A 21611-nucleotide genomic window follows, 5' to 3' on the forward strand; every position below is an offset into this window, starting at 1 on the left:
TTATTGTCTGGCCTTTTACATCCCTGGACTGGATGAAAGATGATTCCCAACCTCTACCAACTTGTAGTCTCATTTCCTGATGAATGAATGTATTGTCTTGGTTGTGTGTGTCAGAATTAGTCTTTGTGGAATGCTATTATCAAGTGAGTCATTTTGGGCAACACCGATTCACCTTGGAGGGTTTGTTTGCATGTTTACATACGATTAATTTTAATTGGACTCCTTATATCCTTCACTGTTTTGTGTTTTCATCTCATCATTGATGATAAAGTAGCAAACGATGGCAGATATTACCGGCTGCATGTGTACGTGGCCGTATCTGTGTGTGCGCGCGCGTGTGTGTGTACGTGCGTGTGTGTGTGTGTGTGTGTGTGCGTGCGTGTGTTACGCGTGGGTGGAGTTTGCATGAAGGAGGAGGTGTTGTCAGGAAAAGAAGCATTTTGCAGATGTTGAAGAGGAGAAGAGGTGAACGGAAAGTTCTGTGGTTATCAGTTGTACAGCACTTTCAGACTCGCAAAGGTATGCCACATGTGGCGCCATCCCGCTTCAGTCTCAGTTTTGGATTTGCTATAACTGACAAAAAAGAACTACTGAAAGATTATGAATTACAATATGCAAGAGAGGAGATGATGAGGCAGGTAGATTGAGTAACTGTAGAAGAAAAGTTTGAAAAACATGTTTACCAGTTAAGGTTGGAGTTGATGTTGTAGGCTAAGGTTTCCCTCTTGGAGTTTCCCCTTTGGTTTTGTTGGATGCAACATGAGATTCACTCGTCCGTCTGCCTCCTGACTCTTCTTTGACCCTCTCACTTCCAGGTCTGGCTCTAATTGCTTAATCCTACTTTATCATTTCACACTGTTATCTCCATCTCATCCCTCAGTGCAAATCTTTCAGCTGCCTTTGCACAGTATCCTTCTGTGCTCCAGGGCAGTACTATAGGACCACTACGCTTTTCCTCTTTCACATGCATTCACATCATCTTCATCACAGTTTCTATGCATTTTTCCATATGCAACTCTTATTTCCCACAGTTCAAATAGACCAGTCTTATCTGATCTTTTAACCGTCTGCTTTTCTCTTTTCCTTGGTTTTAATAAGGCCAGTTTGGAAAGAGATATCTGCTGATGTTCACTTGCTGACCACCCGCCCACACTCCACAGCTCACCAATAATAAGCCAATCGTGACTGAGATCGTTTCACTTCTTTCATTTGCTTTATAATGTGAAAAACATGACATTGGAGGGGGGGAAGGCTGAAATATCACTTTGGAATTTGTCTATGATTATCTTATCTGGTGGCATTTTATTCCAGGAGCAAAGATTGGTGTTGCATCAGCAATTGTACTGCTGTATCCGTAAAGTCAAAAGCCTCCGAGCTACTACCGAGATCAATGCCAATCCTATCGCCTCACATGGCGCACCACTGATACAAAGACCGTTCTGTGTCGCTTTTTTTTTTCTGTCAGCCCATAATGAGTCATGGTTATGAAACACACAGAGAAAAAATGGCACTTTGGTACATACTGATTGCCCTAGCAGAGCCTAGAACGCCTATTCAATAAGGTGTGGCATAAAATGAGTAAGAAACCCTGACAATGTCTTTCTTCAGGCTCACAGATGTTGTAGTTCACAGATGTTTTATTGCATAGCAGTGGGGGAAGCCTCTTTACCACAACAAGCTTGGAGATCACATGAGTATGAATTAGTGGAAGCTGTTGTTTTTTTTGTTTTTTTTTCCTTCCACGTTGACTTAAGAATTCAAATACAGCTGACATGTTGTCAAATTTAATGAAGCCAATATGATTGTAATTATTTTAATTTAGGTGGAAATTGAAAAATAAACAGACTTGTGCCGATATCTATCTTCATTTCCACCTTCCACAAATCAGTGTAATGGAATCATCTCATTTTAGAAGATGAACTTAACATGTAATGGGCTTTCATTTCAATGAATTACACTCTACGTTTCATTACACTCCAAGGTACGTCATGGAACTGAAAATAAATCTGAGTTTTGAAAAAAGTAAATTTGTCAACATTTTCCTTCCATATTTGAAATGTTCTTTCAGGCCTCACGAAAAATATTGAATCTGTATTTTTTCATAGATGGTCATCATCTGTGGGAGACAGAAGCCAAAGTTGACAAGGACTCCATCAAAGCTGTAAGTACATTTCATTGACACAATTCTTACTCCTCCTACATATACACCCACCCTCCCCTGACACTGTATCTTTTCCTCTCCCTTTCTCCTCCTCATCTGTCCCCCTAAAATGATGTAACTTTTGCTTAGGCATTACAAGTGGCAGCATAGTGGTTATTAGCCCATAAAATCCTGAATGGATTTTTTTTTTTTTACAAATCCTCCACAACTTTACGCAGAAAACAAGAGGCGATATATGACTCTGCATCTGATTTTACGCTTACAAATTGGAAGCACAAACATACACATATATGCACACACTCACACCTCAGTCCTTCCAGCATAGCCAGACATTTACTTCACAGTGAACTGATGTGGAGCGGTGAATTGGACTTAAACACCTCGTTTGTCCTGTGATCGTTCGGCCAACAATAAATTACACCCCTGTTTTACCTGCTGGTTTTCATGCAAGCCGTTATAGTAAAAAATAAACCGGCGCTCTTATTTTATTGACACCCAGTCACACATTCAGATTGTGTTCATACAAAAGGGAGCAAAAGGGAATCATCAAGGATAGGAAGGGGGGAGATGTTGTTTTACTTGTCACAGAAAGCTGCTTGAGCTCTGGAATTAATTAACATTTCACGGAGGTTCATTGGGTCTGTGGAGAGTCAAGTACAGGACCTGCAAAAACTTGTTTGCTTATGTGTCATGACAGTATGGCTTGAATTACTGATGCCTTTCATCAGCAATGTCTCATCCTTTCCCTTTATATCTCCATTTTTGGACTGAACTATTTGATGCAGTTTACACTAGAAGGGTGTGTGCACATCGAAAATGCTGCAACTTGAGGGTGTTGTTTTCCAAGCTGTTGCATTTCGCTCAGGTAAATAACTTTGTTGCATCAGGTGTAAATATGAAGTTTAATGTCTAATTGGCCCGGAGCGCTACCTGCTCTGCTATGGCTCTACTCCTGGTCCCTGGAAAATTAGTTGGCCGGTAGGGCTCGGCTAGGTGGCTGGGGCGTCATATTCGGTGTTGATTAGTTGACTCAGCAAACCACCAGGGGCAAGTAAAAAAAAAAAAAAAAAAAAAAGGTCACAAATGTCAGTTTTGTATTACTTTACAAGGCAGATATAATAATGCTCCAACATTACCCTCCAACCTGCATTTTTATTGCTATGCAGTGTGGTCATGCTTTCACCGAGTTAGAGGTAAGAAGAAAATCCATATGCATGCACACTCTCAGTAGTCAACCACCTGCTTATTTTCTTTATCATCATCTGGAAGACAGACCAAGAATGGGGCCCTGAACCCTGCACATTCAAGCCCCCGCCCTTTCCCAATCATCTTCCATCATCCACTATGGTGACCAGAGTAGCTTATTTCCTTGGACTGTGCTTTAGTCCGGGCTATTGAGATCCAACCCAGTGTCAGCCGTCCAAGAATTATACACACATTCTCCCGGCATCCCCTTGTCAAACAGAAAGCTTGAAAAAAAACATCGAGTCCATCCAATCTTGCTGAAGTCTAGTCAAGTGAGTGGCCAAGACAGGCATGCCTCTCCGAAGGGAGGCATGACTGTGCAAACAAATAAGCTGGCTACCTCTTTTCTCTTTAAAGGGACGAAGCCATAGCCCAGTGGCTTTACTTATAGACAAACATGGGCACTGGACCAACCTCATGGGCTTCACTGCTGTATCTGCACAGTCCAGACAAGTTAATTTGAGCTAGTTCCCAGACAAAACTCTTGGAAACAGTATCCTAATGTGGGCCAACTGCAGAGTAAATATGGGAGTGGACTAAAACACTGAAATTCTACAAATGTGTATTTGGAGGGTAACATAAAATCTGATTCAGATACATTATTCGGATGTTTTATCAGCTCTTATTAAACCGATGTAATCTGCTTTTCAGAATGCCCTTGTTGTGGAGATCCCGCCGTACCGTAACCAGAGAATATCCAGCCCTGTGCAGGTGAACTTCTATGTCTGCAATGGCAAGAGGAAGAGAAGCCAATACCAGCGCTTCACCTACCTACCACCTAATGGTATTTATCATGCATTTCATCTATGCTAGTGTTATCAGTGAGATGCATGATTTCAACGAGCAGCATGTTGTCTTTAAATCTATGTCAGATGATATTTCTCCAGGCTCTGATATCCACCCTTGTTTACTGCAACATACCATGAAACATTTGAGGTCATTATTCAGTATTTTTTGACATCAGGCATGGCATCACTTTGCCTTTGAGTGAGGGCAGAAGATGTGTGGTGTGTTTATTCTGTAGTGAGGCCACGTTCCCTCGCGATGAGGTCTACCTGCTGAGTGACAGGGCCTCCGAGCAGTGTTGATGTAGAGAAGTCAATTCAACGACAACCCGAGTTTCACACCATACATCACACAATGCACTCCTGCTTTAGTAACACACACACACACACACACACACACACACACACACACACACACAAGGTGCTGTGCTGTCATTCATGTAGCAACCTGAAAACACAAGGATACTTTTCTCTGTGTTTATCATGTGCCCCTGGCGTAGTGTTTATAGATGGCTTTCACACTGGAATTCAAAGAATGCATTGGTGAGTTAAGAGATGTGTTCCTCCTCAAAACTAGGTTTTGAGCTATTGATTGACAGTATTTGGAGGTGAAATATATTATATCATTTTCACAATTTTTTTACATTTTAATATATGAGGATGATGTGTGACATGCTGAGCTCTTATGTGGCATGTTGAGGTCTTATCTAAAGGAAAAAACTTTTCCTCCATATTTCAAATTCTAGTTCAAATTAATAACATGGAAAAAAACAGGGTTTTATGAAATGTGCACTGCAGTTAATTTTTTTTTCCTTTCTCCTTTTTTCTAACTTACCAACGTGTACATGGTCATGAATTCTGTTTGATCCTAATTGGAATTAACATTTGGAAAGGCCAAATGAGGGCAGCTGACTTGTGTGCAAACCACAAACCAACAAACCATTTGACAAGTAAGGTTAAAGTCAGGCAAAAAAAAAAGAAAAGACAGAGGGGAAATGCCACTCTATGGCAGCAAAAAAAAAAATGCTTCTCTCCCACCATTCAACTTTCCTGATTATTTCATAGTGATAGATAGATAGATAGATAGATAGATAGATAGATAGATAGATAGATAGATAGATAGATAGATAGATAGATAGATAGATAGATAGATAGATAGATAGATAGATAGATAGACAGACAGACAGACAGACAGACAGACAGACAGACAGACAGACAGACAGACAGACAGACAGACAGACAGACAGACAGACAGACAGACAGACAGACAGATAGACAGATAGACAGATAGACAGATAGATAGATAGATAGATAGATAGAGTAATTGTATGCAATTATGCAGGACTGATGTTTCCTTGATGGATAGGGATCTATAGAGCTGTGCTGATGGCTTTCTGCAGAGATTCAATGCCATTTTAACAAGACTAACGACTGGTTTGACCTACATTTTACTTGTTGTCTTAGAGACTCTAACCAATGACCATCCATTTGCAAGAGGTGAACAATTATACCTTGTTTTCATTGATCACTTTCGAAAGGGTCTAAAGGGCTAGGGTATCCTGAGTTGAGTTTAAGACTACATTTGTAAATACAATGCATCATTCCGGTTGTCAGTGGATGTATTTTAGGCCAGAACAGATACGGCAAGTGTTTCGTATTCAAGATGAAGACTCTGCAAAAAAGTAAGACAGGCCCCTATTTGGAGATCCCTGATTCAATGAGTAACCAGTGAATGAGTAGAGGCCCTCACAAATTTTGGCCATGTATAGCATATCTATTTTATACATTGTACTGCTACTGATTAAGTGAATGGAGAGGCTTATCTGTGTCTACTATGCACCTCTAAGTAATAGCCCTAAGTATAAACAACTCTAATTAAAAGATGGCTTGTTGTGTTCTGTTTTTTCGCTGCCAAGTAAACCACAAGTACACTGTAGACCACACAAGCAGAGCCACCATCTTCTCAAAGGAGCGTAATTAACTCACTGAGGTTACAACCAAAGAGACCATGAATAACAAGCTGCTGAACTCTATTTTTATATTAACCGCTGATTAGAAAACACATTAAGATATACAGTACAATATCCTTCTATAAACAAAAGTTTTAGCAGTTAAGTCGAAGACACGGTTCAGATGCAGTATCATATTACAGCTTAGCAGGATAATGCTTCCTTTGAAATGGAACCATACGTAGTTATTATTATATGTCAGATACATTTTCATGTCTTTCTGTTTTTGCAAACTGGATTTAGACCATTCACAAAAATAAACTGCATAAAGCTTAATATCAGTGTGATCAGAACCCCGATAGTGACGACGACCGAAATACGGTGACTGTTTCAACAAAACAACAAAGAATGAGGAAATCCCTGTGAAGCAGTTCGGGGTTGATGTTTTCAGTGTGTGTCTGTGAGTGGACAGACAACTATCACTGTGGCCAGGTAGCCCGGGTGGGCTGCAGAGGACGCCCACACGGATGTGCACAAACAGACTGCTGTCAACACTTTCTTGCTTTCCTGTATGAAAGGGGCTCTTCCGGCCTTCTGTCCCACTTAAAGCACAGTTGTGGTCACTGACGCTGTTTTTTGGAGGTTTTTTTTGTCACATTTTGCTGTCTGCTCATCTATAAAAACCAAAACCCAGCCCTTAAAATAGATTTATTTGAGACAGTTGAGGTAAACTCTTGATGGGGTACAGACACTACCTCCTGTATTTTCAGGTTTGAATGTCTTTTTTTTTTGGAGGGGGGGGGGGCTACATTTTATCCGTTTAGTCTACATCTGCTATTTTGGTAGGTAATTACATCAGTTCTTTTATCCCATCTTAATTTTACTTTTTACATCAGTTATAATACATTATCTGATCTAGGCTGCACTTAAAACCATTTGTTCTGTCTGCTCACATGTTTGCCTCCGGAACAGATTAATGCAGCGGTGGTGGCGGCCTGTTTAAACGTTGCCAGACAATCTTTAAACTAAATTTGTTGCTGCAAGTTTAGCTGTCTTTTAGTGTTTACTTAAGAACATGAGCTTCGCATCCTGGGTCTCTTCTGAAAGATCTGTCCACAGTGTTTTTCTCATTGTTATTTCTTGTAAATATTTGACAATCGCATTTTCCAGAAAAATCTTGAAATCCCTATTAAAAGCAAATAACAGATAAGCCAGCAGTCAAGCTTTGCTGCTGAGTTACTGGCCTTTCGATGAAACCTCCCTCAGCCAATGGATATTGTAAAAACATCAGCAACATTTGTCATTTGCCTGTCAATCTAATTGCTTGTCTGTGATACTGAGATGTACGTGCAACACAAGTGTCCTTGTCTGACTCCCAAAATGAGCGTTGCTTTTCCAGGGTCGCTTCCAATCATTGTTGCGTGAGCGGAGACGTGACGTGTTGCTCTTCAAATAAGAAACAGTTTCACCAACCGCATTAAACAACAAATGCCAAAAAAGTGCTGGCAATGACCATAGCTTGGTCCAAGAAGTTCTCGGAACTCCTTTATTTTTACAGGCAGTTTGGAGATTCCTTTGCAATATCAAGTTCTATTCTTAACGCAAACTGGTGACGACTCCCTTTGCTGTACCGGTTTGTGGTCGGAGCTCAAGAGAGGAGTCAGAGACATATTCCCTGACACGTACAGGAAAAGTTAATGAACCACACATTGTTCTTTTTTTTTTGTAAATATTTGCCCAGCCATGTTTTTTTTTTTCACCCCAAAATTATTGGGATAAACTGTCATACAAGATTTGTTATGTTAATATTGGAAATTGCAAGACTGACCGACAGTACAATAATGCTATGGGACCAGATTGCCTACGCAGTGGGACGTGGTGTGCAAGGTGGCTGCAAATTAAGGGAATACCACCTGCTCCATGTTAAATGTCACCCCAGATTTATGAGGCTGGAACAAAATTAGTTCAGTGTTTTTGCTACAAGGCGATCCCTTAATATTCATTTTATTTCCCCAATGTCCTCTTCCTACCAATAAGGAATGGAAAAGACAATCCCCCCCCCCCCCCGCCCCCCGCCCCCCGCCTGAAGCTGGAAGAACACCATTCACAAATGTACATAATTTCTATGCTTCAGCCGTCTTAATCAAATATGCTAACACAAACACAAACACATGTATAGTGCATGTTCATGTTTCCTTTCCATTTAAAGGAAACAAAAGCCCAATAAAATGCCCAGTTCTGCCCCGATCAATTTAACATGAGCAGACTGAGGGAAAACTGCCAGAGATGCGGAGAAAAACCCATGTGCTGATCATCAACTGTCTGGGGGCCATAACCCACAGTTTGGGAGGAAATAGAAGCCATGTGAAGTCGGGATTCGCTTGGTGAATCTGTTTTCTCAACTCACATATAAAGTGGAAAGGAGACGCACAGATGGATTAAGCTGGAGGGAGACCCCTGTTTACGTCTGTATCTGTTACAGAAAAGGAAAAATTTAGGAAAATATGTCCACCGCAACTTGATTGTCTATTTTGCCAGTCTTATAAGGAGTATAAAGGGGAATATTGAAGTTACATTGGAGTGAATTAAACCACTCCGATACTCTCTCTCAGTCTATTTTGAGGTGCTCTAGTAAATCAAGCATTTTTTACCTATTAAATTAGCTTTTACACCCAAATCCCAAATTTGTGCTCATAAATGTTCATGGTTAAAAATTCCTTTTAAAAAAAAATCCATCAAACTACAGTCCTCCAGAACCCGTGATCAGGATGAATGAATTGAAATGGATGGATGTGTGAATGGTATTTTTCCAATCGATCAATACTACACTAAGTCAATTTTTTTAGGTTTTTAACTTCAGAAGTAAGACTAAGAACCAGTAGTTTAGTTGAACATGAGATTGACTCGCAGCAACAGTTCAGCAGTACTGTCCTTTCCGACATTTCTCATCCATCCTTGAGACGTTGGATCCCTTAAACACACCTATGCTTTCTTTGCGTTTCGTTTCCACGCGATTCGATATAAATGAAATGCGCCCAAATACCGGCTTTACTTGTTTTGTTTTTTAAGGGACCTTATATTGTGCAAGAGCAGAACAGGCATATGTTTGTTTATAAAGCTTTTAAAAGACAGTGTGGTCTTTGCAGTGGAGAATGAACATGAAATCACGACCACATTATCCAGTCATTAAAGAGAGAGGCAGCAAAAAGAGAATTACTGAAGAAAGTGTCTTCGAAAGCATAATCCACCATGTGACGGTGTTATTCCCCTGAGTGTGAAGAGCAGGCCCTTGCATCATGGGACTCGTCTTACGATGCTCCCCAAGACACCAGTCCCACTCCCTCTGCGCCGAAAGCAGACAGAGCTGACGTAAATGGGCTCTCTGCTTCGTTATCACAGCACCACAGCTCAGGCCCCCAGAGGCTAACGCTGTGATTAATGTCCACAAAACTCCCACAAAAATAATAACACTTTGAAAAACAGCCTACTTTTCAAAGTACACTCTGGGGCTTCATTCATTTCATTTGCTTTTGCTATCACTGAAAGACTTCTATTGTGTGCAAAGCAAACACCATATTTAGACAGACATCTTATTCATATTGACATCCGTATGCCTATGTGTAGCTTTCACTACAGGCCAATTTAGCCAAAAACTCTGGCATCAAGTGTTCACACAGACCATTAACGCATTCTAACAGTGTGTAGAAATGGAAATAGCTTCTCAATTGTGACTCTGAAGTCGTCGCAATATATTTTGGCATTTTAGTTATTTGTTTAGTCCGTGCGGTCTGCATATGTGCAGGTACATCTATCAGCGATGAGTTGTTTAATGTGGACCCGTCTCTTGTTATGACTTTGAGAGTGAAATAAACCGAAATATTCTTTTCAAAAAAAATACTTCAGAGAGAAAAAGAGGCATGCGATACCTGTCAGTTAGAACTAATAAGGATACAGTGCAGACTGTCTGTCCTGGGCTGGAAGTTAGGGGGAGACAGGATGATCAAGTTGTGTCGCTGCACTCTCCTGCATTAGCTGTGGCCTGAAGCTCCTCAAACCACAGGCGCAGCCCCACGACCTCTTAAGGAGCTCAGGCAGCTTAATCATAATCAAATCATCTCCTTTCTTTCTCGAGCTCTTCCTATCGTTCGGTCCTAGGAGAAAGAATTGCATCGAAAGCGTGGATAGAACCTAGGGGTCCCGTCTTTTCAAGCAGCAGCAACAGCAGCAGCAGTTCTGTGCTTTAAAGTAGTGTTTTATTGGATATCGGAGCGCGGGGAGAGTCCAAAGAAAATAGGCCAGATTCATTATTAGAGCCAGCTGTGGTTTTCCACTCTGATGACTCATCCATTTTTCTTTTCCCCTATTCTTTTGCTTTTTTCATGGTTTTATAAGTGGGGGAGGGTAAGCGGTAGGGCTTTTCTGTTTGACTCGGAGACGTATTCAACCAGCGGTTGTTAGTCTGAATTATCGAGGGGATTGCTGCCTCAAGCGTGCCTGCCTCCAACATGCACTCATCGTGCCATGTGGATTCCCTGCACATTTTTTAAAAAATATTTCCATCTTTCTGTCTTCTTTTCCTTCATCAGTGCCGATTATAAAGACAGAGCCCAGTGATGAATATGATTCTTTGGGAACCGCAGGGCTGCCCATGCATTCAAAGCCCTACTACAACCAGCCCAGGCTCACTCCCATTATGCCTGTAGCTGAATCTGACGCCTGCCTGGTCAGTGGCTATCCTCCATGCCCGCCCCACCATGCTGCCATGTCAACAACCTCTCCCAGTTCAAGCCCCACGCTGCATGACCTGTCCCCAGTGGTATACAACAAGTGTCTCCCCAGCAGTCCTACTCATGCAGCACCCCCTGGTCCAATGGCGCCCGCTCTTCAGGAGAATCCCAGGCGAACGGTCCTCACCCACCCGTCATCTCCAGAAAACAGCCCTTCCCTAGGCATGTTCCATTCTCAGGGCAGCCCCAACCACCTCAACAGCCCGGGGCCCCACGGCTTCCATCCGATCTATGCCAACAGTAGCCCTTCATCCTCCCCCGTCTCCCACCCCTCCACTCCCGGCGGGCCTGTGGAGAGTCCATTCGTTCAGTCCTACAGTCCCACTCAGGCTCAAGCGGCAGCGGCCACATCAACCCAGGCTAAAGCGAGCTCACCCAGCCTACTCCGTGAGGACTCCGGCTCCACGGCAATTGCCATCACCGTCAAGCAGGAGCCCCAGGAGCTGGACCAGATGTACCTAGATGATGGTGAGTTAGAAGAAATACATCTATAGTTTACAACTGATGGTAATTGTAAGCCATGGTGTATTTGTAGATGAAGCTTTTCCGACAAGACTTTTTTTTTCCCAAATACATGTCTCTGCATTACGTTACGTTTATCTAAGATCTTCAATTAACCTGGGTGCCCGCACACAACATTACCCAGCCACATTTCCTGAGTTTCCTGATGAAACTTTGACTGCCGACTTACGTCATATGTTAATTTTAGACCCAACAGATTTATTTTCCTTTGGTGTAGCATACTTCCAGCCTGTGTTATCCAAATGGCTGATTTACTTTAGAACACTACATTGGCATGATGGGATTTTGAAACAATCTGTCAAAACATCAGAGCACTAAGGTCAGATGGGGTGCAGCAGAAAAAAAACAGTGGCACACGCGTAGCAAACTGAACTATTGACACAACGACTAATGAAGGAAGCAAAACAATAGGTAGGGGTTTCCTGAACCACACTATTTCCCCCCCCCTCATCTTTTTGGGAGGGATCCCGGGATCTGTGAGGCTCGGGCTTTGTTTTCCCGTCTTTTCCCCATGGAGCGCAGACTTTGTGGCTGTCGTCATCAGGGGAGACCGTGGGGTCACCGGTCTCTCCCTGGCAATGAGAGCAGTCACACCCCGGGGACCATATGGTCGGGTTTATTGCTTCATGTGTCCACCTTAGATTATATCTGTCAGGTCGCCAACCCGTTATCTATGATAGCAGAGACTCTACTTCTGGTTAGATATATATTCATTGGACATATCAACGGCATTGCGCCAGTTAGAAATGTTTAAACACCACCGTGCCTTATTACCAATCGGCGATACAACAATGTATAATAGTTGCGCGTGTGTCCGCGGTAATGAGCACATTCAGTTGCTCTCAGAGAGGGAGTTATGAGGGGACCAGGGTAGTCTTGTTGCGGAACTGGAATTGAGTTGTCAGCATGTCTGTGGATTCTGATAATTCCCCTACCTCATAGATAGAAAAACTGTAAAATTAGTCCCGTCTGATCCTTTTAAGATCATTAAACTGATATTCTATCTTCTCCTGCTCTTTTCTCTTGTCTTTGCAAGGCTCCCGTAAGGACCCTATTGCAATCCTCTATCTTATGGTGTTTCATCCTGACTGTTTCTAGTCGTTAAAGTGTAGTCTTACTTTTTATAATTCAATATGGCGGTAAAGGTGTCCTTTTTCACCACCAGAATTTAGACATACCAAATCTCTTCTGCACTGCAAAGGTGAACTCACATAATCTTGTTTGTCCTTCCCCACCACTCCATCCACTGTTACTTTAGCAGGCTCAATCCCTCTCTGCCAGTGGCCAAATGTATTCAGTCAGTGATTACAGTTGCATTAGGGACACACAGGAATGTGTATTGATTAACTGAGGACTGTGAAGCACCCCCTTGAAAACCTCAGTCTTATACCAGTATGCATCACCTACCATCCGCGCAACCATCAGCGGTGAGCTCCTGTAGTCCGGGGAAATATGCGGTGGTAACAGCATACTCCAAAGGCATCTGCTGCTCCCAGGTCCAGGCCTATCCCAAATTCTTCAAATGAGCCCTAAGCTAAAATAAATAAGATTGGAAGTCAGCTCACAGGGCATCCCGCTCCACTTCCACACACATTACAGCTGTATGTTAGTGAGCTGAGCGCTCCATTAGAGAAGGAAGACAAGCAGATGACCTCACCAGAGCAGAAGTGATTTAATGCCAGCAATGTAGAATAGCGTTGCTCGTTGGCAATTGGGGGTCGGCGATTTGAATTCAGTAGGAGCACACTTGATCTTTCCCAAGAGTGGAGAACCTCCCACACACAAATGCCGAGGCCTCCCCATCTCATCAGACAGAGGAAATGTGTCTCTCTTGCCAGGCCCAAATTTTACTCAACCCTTGAGAAATCATCCGACATACCAACAGCAAGCTACTGTGCTGCAAGGAGCAGCGCAGGTATGGCAGGAGACTGGGCTGCGAACCACCTCTACATATCCTCCACGGCAATCTTCTAAACCTTCTAAACATCTGCTGAAGCAAACATTAAATAAGTGTTCTCGGGCCTGCAGGAAGGCTTTATTGGAGAAATCCACAGTCACATGTATTTTGAACAGCTGTTTGTAATTAGTGCTGTGTCAGTTCTTACCTGCTTCAGTCTCACCTCTGACCCGAAGCACCAGATAAGCATTATTTTGTGAATGAAAGCAGAAAGCCACCCAACCACTTTGCCTTTCTGCAACGTTGAGTCACAAAGCAGACAATTTTAAGACCCCGTATTAAGGTTAAATTATTGTTCACGGTTTATAGACACTCACAGCTCGCTTTCTTTGCTTTACAATGATTGTGACCAAATGACATCAATGTATTTAACAATAGAATTTGACAGCATCAAAGTCCAACACATACGGTTTAGGTCTCAGCAAGTCATTATGCACTAAAATTGTAAATGAAAACATGTTCTTCAACTTTTTGTTTCACCTTACCAAGTCTCCTCTCAAAACCACACAAACACACACACACACACACACACACACACACACACACACACACACACATTCTTCTTCAGCCATGACTTTTTTATTGGTTGTAAACAGTAGCCCCTAGTGATGCATAGATAACATTTGATTTAGAGCTCAACTCTTCATGTTTCTGGGCACTTTTTTTTTTTTCTTTGCATATATGCATATGTGTGGAGAGAACTTTAGTAGCCTCCTGACCAGGCGAGGTTTTCGGTCCTCTGAGGCTGCTGCTGTGTGTCTGCTCTGATTAGCTACTGCTGCGATGGGTGATATCATGAAATGCAGTTGAATGCAGCACACAGGAAAAGAAGGAGTGCTAATCAGAGTGCCAGATTTCTACCAGCTGCCTCTCTGGGATACAGAGGACCTTTATTCCACAGAATAAGAAAAACAAAGTCTGTAGCACAGCCTCTGTCAATTTCTGACAGTTAACATATGTGCTCTGATTGCCTCACGTTATGGGGTAGTTTTCTTGTGATTGTTTCCTCCCCAATTCGGGGTTTGTGCATTTGAAACTCAAACTGTTTTCTCAAACTGAAAGTCAAACTGCTGTTGGTCCGCTTTACCTCTGGAAGGGGAGAAAAAAAATAAAATAATAATAAAGGAATTCTAACCTTGCTGAGGATCTCCATCCACCTCTGATGCTTTTCAAGGCAACTCTAGGCTTTCCTCATGGAAAGTTTTACACATCCTGGCAAGTTGCCCCGGCCCCAGGTCTCCGCAAAACCCCTAATGATGATTGAGAGTGTGTCCGCACTACACTGAAAACATGCTGAGTCGCTAACATTGGAGTGTGCCGCAAGGCTGGCTGTAGGATCAGAGGGGGGACTGAAAAGAGAGAGGATATGGGGGGGTTGTTCATTAAAGTGGAGGCTAAAGTGTCTAATGGGACTTACCAAAGCTGAGCTGCTCCTGTATGTTTATACTGTGTATTTGTGCTGGTAGCAGGGAGAGTCAGCAAGATGTGGAAGTAATGTAAGGGTAAATGTCACCGCACCTTTTACCTCCTTGCTTTTCAGATTCGGGTCAATTCCCAGCTAAAACTGAACGAACAGAGAGGGTATCTTGAAGTTAAGTGCAATGCCAAGAGCGTAGGCTTCTCAAAGACATAGTGATATTGACAGCTACCAGAAGAAGGGTGATGGCTTTTTTATTATTAATGACTACAAAGAGGAAGTGGATATTTAACTATTATTGTTATTGCTGCCTTCATATTCGCTGTCCCGATTGCCTTCCAGCCTTTCACGTGGTGAGGTCGAGTATAACTAACGTCGGAGCTTGCAAGAGAAGTTTTATAGTTGAAGGAAAAATTAATAGATGTCTACAGTCCAAGATTGGCCTTCTAGTCATTGACCATCTAAGCTTTGGATCGAGAACTACACTTTTTGGATTAGCTTTGATTCAATTTCCCCTCCATAGGTTCTAACCCATTATTTTCATTTTAGACTTTGAGTGCAATGTGTCTTTATAAGGGACAGGAAGGATCGGGCCAGATAATTTATAAGCTATATATCATTCTAGTTAAGCCCGGTGTTTCTAATGTAAAATTTAAAAGTTCCAAATCGAGGAGCAGTAATTGAAGCCAGAGAATACCATGGTGTCTTTGCAGTTGAGTGGAAGTGGAAGATTACCTTACTACCCTCTGTTTCCTCTTACATGTCTTTTATCTGTGTCCCATTGGCTGAATGTAAGACCTTTTTGAGTCCTGGTTGTGATCATCTTTTTTTTTTTTTTTGAAAGTTTACAACACTATTGTCCAAGATTATGTGCAGCGCAGTGTAGCAAATAATTTAGTCTAAGTGGTTACATATGACAGTGGCAATGGGGTTACATTAGTGCTTTGATTTTTAGGTCTTTTGTACAGCCATTGGGAATGTATTTAGTCTTGATCAGCACAGAAAGATTCATCTGTAAGAATTCAGTCCATTCATTACTCAATTGTGCTGGCTTTTATGCCTGCGTGTGCATCCCAAAGCCTGGCAGCAGAGCCAGAGGATCTGGTCTGGTTTCAGTCGTTCCGTCATAATATCCACAGTCACTGAGAAAGAATGTGTCTGCTGAAAAACTGCAGCTAAATTATCTAAACAAATTGGGTTTCTTTGAGGTCTGGAATCTTATACTCACACACTTACTGTAGATGGCAGACTTTGATTTTGAATGGCTTTTGTATTTATTTTGCCCAAATGTCAGATTTCGTTTGATGCCAATTTGCTACTGTAAGAATGTTCTCTCCAATTAACCCAAGCTGTGTAGAAAAGTAAATACAATATAAAAGACAATGGCGCTAAAAGTAGAACGCATTCAAACAAAGCCGCATGATGCGTGCTCTCCTCTCCAGATACATTTGGGTTAGTCACTCGGTTCATCACGATATATTTCTTCTAGTTTCTCCTGACACAGCCGTTTAGACTCTCCGTTTATGTGGCTCACATTCTGAGGTCAAGGGAACACGGGTTGAAAAGCCACAGAGACAAGGATCGCAGCAGGCCGGGATTCAGACAGTGCCTGTGGCTTGGATACTCCTTTGTATAACTTTGATCATATCGCTCCGTGCCAGTCACGGTCTCTACTGATACAAATGTGACAAATGTAAGTGCAATAAACTGCATTTACAGAATGGTAATCCAATCATATCTAATTCATGATTGGATTGTAATCATGGTTTTTTTATCCATTTATTTATTGATTTTGTCGTCTTTTTCTGCTTTTGAAGGTCAAATTGTTTTCAGTTTTTCTCTACAAGAGTTTTGTTCGATAAAGTTACCTCAACCTGTAGAATATTAAAAAAAAATGATAGTAAAGATAATATTAATAAAGCAGGAAAAATACACATATGAAGTGCTTTGGCCAGAGCGTCCGTTGGTGACATCTTCACACCTCCTGGTTCTTACAAAGGGTTTTCCTCACAATAAACGAAATATATACAATTTTTAAAATGAATTGCTGTTCGTAGGCTGCGTTGTAGATGAAATTTTATTGCATTGTCAGCATGATTTTTTTTTTTTGCTTTTTTGCTTTCTCAGGTACGTTCAATAATAGCACATGCAAATGACAAAGATCAGACCCAGATTGGATCCCAGGGGATATTATAAATGATTTCAATTTAGATAAACACTAATTCATTGCCTGAAACTCATGAAAATGCAATCACCTGATACTTATCTATTACTTTTTGATGCACCACTCAGTGCAGAGAAAATAATGACTGATATGTTACCTTTATCTGACTTGTTCAAAGTTAGGTTTCAAATGTTTAGTGTTGGGATCTGAATCAGAGAGATATTTTGGATAGATTTTTATGATTAACTCAGTTTATACTATGAAGTAGAGGTCTATGTGTATTTTGTTTGTGATTACTTATCTTACAAATGCCACATTTAATGTGGAGGAGTAACCAAAACCATGAATTTGCCGATAAGGAATAGTATGGTCATGTGGAAGAAGTATAGTTTGAGAACGCCTGTAAGGTCAACAAACAAAAGTGGTCATCTTTTGCCAAGTTATCAGTTTTCCAATCTTCATGGGGAGGTAAGAAGTCAGGGTGACTTTCAGGACCAAACCCCTGAAAGGTTTTTCTCTTTCCATAACTTTCACCGCAGTTGATTCTTTTTTGATCAACAGAATCTTCCATTCAATATATAGGAACAACCGCACCAAAGCTCTTGCCCCAAGCGGCGAGGCAGTGTTTTTGATAGGTATTTGAGAGATGTAAATACCTGTGGTATCAGTAAACAGGAGCTGATCTCCATTCCAGACCACTTAATAACAGCTCCCCTTTTAAAATTTGTTTGCTCAGTGAAAAAGTATCCTGTAGTGACGGATGTCAACAGAGTAGTCTTATCCAGCTGTGGGAGATGGGGGAAGCCGTTGGGTTTTCGCAACACTTGGCAGCTTTTATCATCTCTTCCATGTGCAGATGCCTCAGAAAATGGGGTGGAATAGACAGTCATAAAAAAAAGAACTAGAACAAGTAAGAAAGAGGAGGGGGACTGGTGAGAGTATAAAATTAAAAGGAAAGAAAAAATGAACCAGAGGTAATGAGGTGAAACAGGACATTTTAAAAAAAAAGGAAACAAATTGTGCAGCTTGTACACTGGCTTGTTGATTATCCTTGTAAAGAAGTGTTTGTCTTTGTGCATCACTGGGGGGCTTGTGTCAGGGATACAAAAAATTAGCGTGCACGTTTGTGCGCGTGTGTCTGTGTTTGGTTTGTTTTCATTTGCGTTTGGTGTGCACATTTGTAGCTATTACCCTCAAATGTTGTAAAGTGCACTTGATGGAATATGCAGTCCACAAGGCAACTCTCTAAAATGAAGCAAATAAACATAACTTGCACAGTGACTAAACAAAAAAAAAAAGCCATAAATAAAGATTTAAATCATCTCATTATCATTTAAGGACTTTTCAAGAATGAATATTTAGATGCTTAAAGTGAGGTTCTTTAAATGCAATATAGTTTGTGTCTTCAAAACTCACACAGTCCAAAATGGAGAGATACCCACAGACACAGAAATGAGATATATTAAGGGAATTCGATATTTTTGGGGTCAGGAGATTGTCATTGTGTCCTCACATCCAGGAATATTCAGCAGGAATGAGAAGAAGCAGGTCAGCCATAGAAAGAGAGAAGACATAGACAGCCTAAAAGAGAGAGGGGAAAAACTGAGATGGAAGAAAAGGAGCATGCGATCTGGGTGATTTTCCCTGGCAGATTCTCCACATCGTCCGTGTTCTTCATACACATGTGAGACAGGCACGTGCATGCATGTGCACGTGCACACACACTCACACACAAACACGCACGCAGGATTGTGGGCTGCAATCGTGGCCGTAGCTTGCAAAAGACTGAAAAAACTTAGAGAAAGACAAACACTACAGAAGTTAAAGATCATATTTTCTTTCTCTCCCATTCATGGCTTCTCGCAGTGCAGAGACTTACCAAGCAATGGGTAGGTGGGTTTATTTCAAGGCAGGGAATGGTCATAACCACTGAACTGTAAAAGTGTCCTACTGTTGACATATGACCCATCGCGGTTATAAACTTCAATGGGTCCCTGGTCTCTTGACTTTATTCAGCTGAGCTTAGTCTCGCTCTAAACAATAGATAATGTTAACAAATAATGGATGGTAAAAATCCTTACGGTCTCAATGGTAAAATTGTATATTTTTATTTATTAATAATTAATATTTTATTTGGAGTTTTCTTTAATTTATGTGTTTACTGGTTAAGGATGCCTATGGTTTCAGATAGGGCGTAAATATTCCCTGAGCAATCTTTAAATGCTATTTTTATTGTTGTTTTTGTTTGATATATTTATCTTTTTTTTTTCTTCCTTTTTTCAAGATAAAGACATATGCATATACATGCATGCACTTCTCTACAATAATTGCTATAAACATTTAGGTGAAATGCACCAAACGTCTTTTGAATAGGGGGTTAAAGATTCCTCCATAATGAATTATTTGAACATTATTTTATGTGGGGAAATTGACAACTTACTCCTCTTTAGACCCATTGAACTGAGAGAAAAACTCCTTCAGAGTTAAGTTGTAAATCAGCTATGTCAAATCTTCTGGGAGCTTTACTTGGAATGCTTAGCTCCTAAATGCTGTGCGAATGAAAATGTCACGTACATTTTAATTAAAAGTGTCAGATTTACTGCATCCTACAGTAGAAAAGCAGGTCCTTGTCCAGGTTAAGCTATTCAAATTCTACTGCCCCAACAACTACTAAATCAGAAAAAGACCAACAGCATATATGAAGGTACGTGAGGCTATGTTTGTGTCTCATATATCTTGAAGAGTAATCCCGTTTTCACCTTCAAAACTAAGACAACTTGGGTTTCTTGACAACTATACTGCCTCCAGATGGATGAAAATTTGGTTGATGGTTGTTTCAGAAGAGATAAGTGGAACATTTGCCTTGATCGCTCAGCGTTTGCTTCCAAACAGGTTGACATGAATAAGTCTGCTATGTGCCCTGAGGCGCCCCCCCCCCCCCCCCCTCACGTGTATGAATACCCAGCAGACACTGAGGATTTGTAGTAGCAGAGCAGCTTTGGGGGTTAACCGTTTTAATCAGATCACAACCAACTTTAGTGTTTGAAAGAGAGGGCTCATGTTTTATGTGCAGTAGGACCTTTTTTAAGAGTTACTATCAACCAGTATACTTTATGATTACGAGCTATAAAAAATGGGATGCAGGATTGGGCTGCCTGACACTACAATAAAAAAAAAAAAAAAAAAACACCCACAAGAGAATCAGTGAGAATCACTAGTGCGAAAAGTAAGTGTATAGTATAATGTAAATAAAAAGTGTCTCAAACCCCTAGAAAGAGAGCTAAAATGCCTCAGTGACCCTTTATGTGGTTCCAGAAACCAGCAACCTGATTGAACACAGAATTACAATCAGCAGAGGACTCTAAGTTTCAGTTTTGTGAGCTGTGCGATGTTAGGATGGCAATGGACAACTCGATCAGAGGCCACCCTGTGCTGACACACAAGAACTACAAAACAGGAAAGACTCATCTATCTGTGATGAATGGTGAACAATAAAGCTTGCACTGAGATAACCCCATCTGGAAAAATAGAACAGATTCTCCTTACATAAACAACCGTGAAACCTAACTATATTACAACTGACTGGCAACAGGTGATTTGAAAGAAAACACAAGTAAATGTAGAAATGCAGCTATAAATCATACTATATGCAGGTGCACAGCCAAAGTTCTTATTCGAGCAACTGCAGCGCACTGACGTATGATTGTTTCAGTGTGCTCTTATTTTTTCTTTCTTTGCCATTTAAAAAGCCAGTAACTCTTCAGACATCTGCATAGGCCTCTGCAGCAACATACGTTTTTAATTCTGACTCAAACACAGGAACTTTATCAGATGGCTGAGTTATTTTACCATAAACCCATTGGTAATGAGCCATAGAAAGGGTTTTAATCTGTCGCCTTTCATATCTCAATAACAAAGATGTGTGTGTTTTACTCTGCGCTTTCTATTGTCCGGCAGTAGTGATTGTTTTACTCTGCCATGCTTTACGTGTCGTAAAGAATGGACGATAACCGAGTGGCAGTTATCAGTCAGCCATGAACTGTATCATCTAGTTGTATATTTGCTTTTGATAGACACATTAGTTGATGAGTTTTGCGGTTTTTGTGATTCAGATAGCATCATCAGTTTACAAAAAAAAAACGACAGACAAAAGAAAATATGACCCAAGGAAAGAAACCATAGCAATTGAATACAGAGTAACTGTGATATCAGTCAAAGACTTTGATTTACTATTTTATGCTATTTTATTTTATTTTTGAATTCATTTATTTTATTGTTGTATGTGAGCATCATCATAAACATCAACTATAATTGTTCATCATGCCATATTTCTTCACACAACAACAGTCAACAGTGGAAGAAACCACTTTCAAACAAATATCACACTGTAAAACATGAATACGAAATAAAATAACACCGCACTGGTTTTCCAACTAAATATTTTTTTTTTTGTATATACCTATATACATTACATTTTCATCATTTTTTGTTTTCCTTTTGTTTATTCAACTATGTATTTAAAGAAAAAATCTAATTTATCCAATGGCTCTCGTGAAAAATACCGGAAGCACTTACTATGTCGTTCATTTATTTATTCAATTTTAAAGATATACAGTTCATATAT

General features: G+C 40.9%; 1 protein-coding gene across 1 annotated transcript in view; it reads left to right on the forward strand.

Moving 5' to 3' along the window:
* The window catches only part of LOC147229277 (nuclear factor of activated T-cells, cytoplasmic 1-like), a 53656-nt gene that overhangs the window by 25074 nt on the left and 6971 nt on the right, over window positions 1-21611 (forward strand). The window contains exons 7-9 of the mRNA XM_086154621.1: window positions 2106-2161; window positions 4058-4190; window positions 10727-11395. Of these exons, the coding sequence (XP_086010747.1) occupies window positions 2106-2161; window positions 4058-4190; window positions 10727-11395 (858 nt within the window). The remainder of the gene's footprint in view (window positions 1-2105; window positions 2162-4057; window positions 4191-10726; window positions 11396-21611) is intronic.

This window comes from Fistularia commersonii, chromosome 11 (genome assembly GCF_037954325.1).
Source record: "Fistularia commersonii isolate RoL2024-O1a breed Wild chromosome 11, RoL_Fcom_v1.0, whole genome shotgun sequence".
NCBI lineage: Eukaryota > Metazoa > Chordata > Actinopteri > Syngnathiformes > Fistulariidae > Fistularia > Fistularia commersonii.